The 5,000-nt window shown below is 48.0% G+C and overlaps 1 protein-coding gene across 1 annotated transcript in view; it reads right to left on the bottom strand.

Annotated features, from left to right (window-relative positions):
* LOC306999571 (receptor-type tyrosine-protein phosphatase S-like) overlaps window positions 1–5,000 on the bottom strand; it is a 114,978-nt gene that overhangs the window by 16,753 nt on the left and 93,225 nt on the right. Inside the window, 4 exon segments of the mRNA XM_079614385.1 lie at window positions 734–888; window positions 2,100–2,219; window positions 4,303–4,478; window positions 4,638–4,761. Coding sequence (XP_079470511.1) covers window positions 734–888; window positions 2,100–2,219; window positions 4,303–4,478; window positions 4,638–4,761 — 575 coding nt within the window.

A 5,000-nucleotide genomic window follows, 5' to 3' on the forward strand; every position in this document is an offset into this window, starting at 1 on the left:
CGTTTGTAACATTACCGGCCCTTAATCTGCACGTTTGTAACATTACCGGCCCTTAATCTGCACGATTATAACATTACCGGCCCTTAATCTGCACGATTATAACATTACCGGCCCTTAATCTGCACGTTTGTAACATTACCGGCCCTTAATCTGCACGATTATAACATTACCGGCCCTTAATCTGCACGTTTATAACATTACTGGCCCTTAATCTGCACGTTTATAACATTACCGGCCCTTAATCTGCACGTTTATAACATTACCGGCCCTTAATCTGCCCGTTTATAACATTACCGGCCCTTAATCTGCACGTTTATAACATTACTGGCCCTTAATCTGCACGTCTATAACATTACCGGCCCTTAATCTGCACGTTTGTAACATTACCGGCCCTTAATCTGCACGTTTGTAACATTACCGGCCCTTAATCTGCACGTTTGTAACATTACCGGCCCTTAATCTGCACATTTGTAACATTACCGGCCCTTAATCTGCACTCGCTGCTGGTTATTCTGGGATTCTGGATGAGTGAGATTGGCCTGTTCTGTTATTGCTGGAGTTTCTGAAGCTCCGCCCTCTTCTGAACGGAGGCGGAGCTGCAGCTCATTTGCATTTAAAGCGACACACACAGTGTGTTTTTGCTCACATCTGTCTTGTCATGTCTTTCGCTGTAAAGCTGTTTGAGGCAGCCCGCATTGTTAAAAGCGCTATATATATGGACTTGAACTCTGACCTGCAGTGGACGATGACGGGGCCGGCGTCGGGAGGGTTGCAGGCTTTCACCCGGCGGAGGAAGGCCAGGAATGGAGTGGGATATTCGGGAACGCCGTGGTCGGGCCAAGCTGTAAACTGGAACTGTCGGACCTCCCTCCTCTCATTACACCCGTTCTGATGAGGAACACACCAGAGTCAGAGTCACACACACACACACACACACACTGTATGACACACACCGTTTCTTAGATGATAGAATAGAAACTAGGGGTGTAACGTTCTCTGTAAAAACTGTAACCGCTCCGTTCTCCACCCGCGGTTCGGGAGTATCGGCACATACTTGCACCGCGGTTGATCTTTAATCTCATGACGCGTCTAAAATCTGGTTTGTTGAAAAGAACAGCGTGTAAAACAGACAGTTCCGCTAATGTACGTTTCTGTTGAGGGATGCACACACACACACACACACACACACACACACACACACACACACACACACACACACAAACACACACACACAGTTCCGCTAATGTACGTTTCTGTTGAGGGATGCACACACACACACACACACACACACACACACACAAACACACACACACAGTTCCGCTAATGTACGTTTCTGTTGAGGGATGCACACACACACACACACACACACACACACACACACACACACACAAACACACACACACAGTTCCGCTAATGTACGTTTCTGTTGAGGGATGCACACACACACACACACACACACACACACACAGTTCCGCTAATGTACGTTTCTGTTGAGGGATACACATGCTCCTCCCCAATAATACATTTCAAAGGAGATCGCCAAACAAACGTGAACAAACGGTTACTCTCTGTAAACTTTGTTAAGTGCCCGTGTTGATGAGTCTCCTAGCACACACAGTGTGTTACGCCGTAAGTGAACGTATAGCGCCGAGCAAGACCGCGCATGTGTACAGTATCAGTGCATCAGGTGACTAATATTCCTGATGTCTGGGTATTTAATGTTAATCAAACTACAAAAGACAAGGACATGCCTTACAGCTCCGGATTGAACAGCTTTTGTAACTTTTAAACTTTTGAATTCATCTTTAATTTATACAGTCAAATATGCAATGTTATTTTACATTTGATTACTTTATTAACTTTCTGTTCCTGAAAACTAATGTTAGACCTTCCTGAAAAACCTGAAAAGCACAGTTTGTTTTATTAGTAGCTTTGCTCAATTGTATTTATTTGTGCTGTCGCTTGTAGTTTGCTGATTTGTTCTTATTTTCTTTATTTTTATTTCAACAGTAGTCCTGAACAGAGCACACACCGAACCTCACAGGAACCGTGAACTTAAAACCCCGCGAGCACCGCCGCTACGCATGAACACGCCTCACCTTATGCAGAGAGAAGGTGCGCACACAGAACGTGGCGAGCTCCATGGTGTCCAGCAGAGAGACCTGAACCGCCCCGTACGAGTCCGTGCCGCGACTGGGCCAGTACTGGTCACACTTGATCTAAACCAGAGGAAAACATGACATGAGGATCAGCTGAGCATGAGACTCGTTTACATGACACCACATATTCCGTTAGTAAAGTACTGACGGCTCAATCGCACTGAAAGCTTCATGTCGATCCGGTTAAACATTAAACGCCTTAATCGATCCGGTTGAGATCGAGGTGTCGATCGGATTGAAAGGGTCATAACTAGGGCTGTCAAACGATTAAAATATTTAATCGCGATTAATCGCATTAATGTCATAGTTAACTCGCGATTAATCGCACATTTTTATCTATTCTAAATGTCTCTTGATTTCTTTTTGTCCCATTATTTTTTTCTCATTTTAATGCTCTTATCAACATGGAAAAGTGGATCGGCTTGCTTTGTACAAATGTTTTTTATTATTATTGAAAACAACATTGGCATTATACTGTTCAATTTCACACTAACATTCTCACTTGGAGCAAATAATCTCTCACACAATGTAACAATGTCCATCAATAAAAGAGTGAAAGAAATACTGACGAGGTAACGTTACTGATATTGACGAGTGGGCGTAGAAACGCATCAGCTGTGTGTGTGTGTGTGTGTGTGTGTGTGTGTGTGTGTGCTTGACTATCAAGTGGTATTTAGCCTGGACGTGCTGCGATGATAGCTCAGTTCACAACGACACAACACACAGATCACGTTGGTCTTGTCAATTGAACCATTTGGCAACTTTTTAAAAGTAAACTTTCCATTCAGAATCTTTATTGGCCTTTATCCACTCAAAACGTAACGTTCAGACGAGAAGCGCCGCGTCGCGCAGCGGCTCGTATTTAAAATTCGAACACATTATTATCTATGAGTGTACACACACCGGCGGCGCCATTCAGCGTTTTTATTGCTGGCCATAAACTGAGAAAGTGCGCGTCTGATGTGCTAGACGCGCTCAGTTGTCCTAGACGCGGCTCAGCGCTGTGCTTCTCGTCCACTCTTTGGCGGCTCGCAAACCCAAACAAGTGTGTGCGGCGACAAGTGTGTGCGGCGACAAGTGTGTGCGGCGACAAGTGTGTGCGGCGGCGACAAGTGTGTGCGGCGACAAGTGTGTGCGGCGACAAGTGTGTGCGGCGGCGACAAGTGTGTGCGGCGACAAGTGTGTGCGGCGGCGACAAGTGTGTGCGGCGGCGACAAGTGTGTGCGGCGACAAGTGTGTGCGGCGACAAGTGTGTGCGGCGACAAGTGTGTGCGGCGACAAGTGTGTGCGGCGGCGACAAGTGTGTGCGGCGGCGACAAGTGTGTGCGGCGACAAGTGTGTGCGGCGACAAGTGTGTGCGGCGACAAGTGTGTGCGGCGACAAGTGTGTGCGGCGGCGACAAGTGTGTGCGGCGACAAGTGTGTGCGGCGACAAGTGTGTGCGGCGACAAGTGTGTGCGGTGACAAGTGTGTGCGGTGACAAGTGTGTGCGGCGACAAGTGTGTGCGGCGGCGACAAGTGTGTGCGGCGACAAGTGTGTGCGGCGACAAGTGTGTGCGGCGACAAGTGTGTGCGGTGACAAGTGTGTGCGGCGGCGACAAGTGTGTGCGGCGACAAGTGTGTGCGGCGACAAGTGTGTGCGGCGGCGACAAGTGTGTGCGGCGACAAGTGTGTGCGGCGACAAGTGTGTGCGGCGACAAGTGTGTGCGGTGACAAGTGTGTGCGGTGACAAGTGTGTGCGGTGACAAGTGTGTGCGGTGACAAGTGTGTGCGGCGACAAGTGTGTGCGGCGACAAGTGTGTGCGGCGACAAGTGTGTGCGGCGACAAGTGTGTGCGGCGACAAGTGTGTGCGGCGTGCCTGTTGTTTTGTTTCTGGTCTAGCTAGATCCGCTGTGGTGTTGTAGTTTTAATAACGTTACTAGTTGTTGCAAAAGCATGTGAAAAAAACTACAAAGTTTGCTAGGCGTTAATCTCGCGATAAAAAAAATGACGCCGTTAAAATGGGTTTGCGTTAACGCCGTTAATAACGCGTTTAACGGACAGCCCTAGTCATAACGCCTTTCCCAAGCTCAAGAGCGCTTCACACTAACAGTGAAGAACAAACGGTGAGGTCATAGGTCATAACTGTGCATCTCTCGCTCACCCGTGACTTCTCCTCGAGTTTGGTCATCATGACGACTGACGCCGCTCTCTGCTCCCACACCATCCTCCAGAAGTCCCCGAAGGTCTCGGGCAGCGGCCCCTGCGTGGCGATGTACGCGTTCTGCTTCCGGTAGCCGTCGATGTAGTTCGCGTTGATGTAGTCACTACCCATAATGCCTAGCGGAGAGAACAGGGAATGTGAAGTGTGTCTGTATTGATGAACGATCCGGACACACACACACACACACACACACACACACACACACACACACACACACACACACACACACACACACACACACACACACACAGTCTGATGAGAGTCAGTGTTCATACCGTCTGCCGGCACGAGGATCACGCGTGTGTGGTCGTACGCGATCACGTTAGCGTAGCGGTTCTTCGGCTTGTTCACCTCCAGGTTCGAATGTTCCCATGTGAACTGCTGACCAGGGTCAATCGACTGAGAGAGAGAAAGAGAGAGAGTTATCATCTATCTATCTATCTATCTATCTATCTATCTATCTATCTATCTATCTATCTATCTATCTATCTATCTATCTATCTATCTATCTGTCTGTCTGTTTTGTTCTTTTGCAGCATAAGACAGTAAGAGGACTAACACCAAACGTGTCTAACAGCATTAGCTTAACACCTTCCTATTCACACACACACACACACACACACACACGCACACACACA

Source organism: Phoxinus phoxinus, assembly GCF_949152265.1.
Source record: "Phoxinus phoxinus genome assembly, chromosome: 5".
NCBI lineage: Eukaryota > Metazoa > Chordata > Actinopteri > Cypriniformes > Leuciscidae > Phoxinus > Phoxinus phoxinus.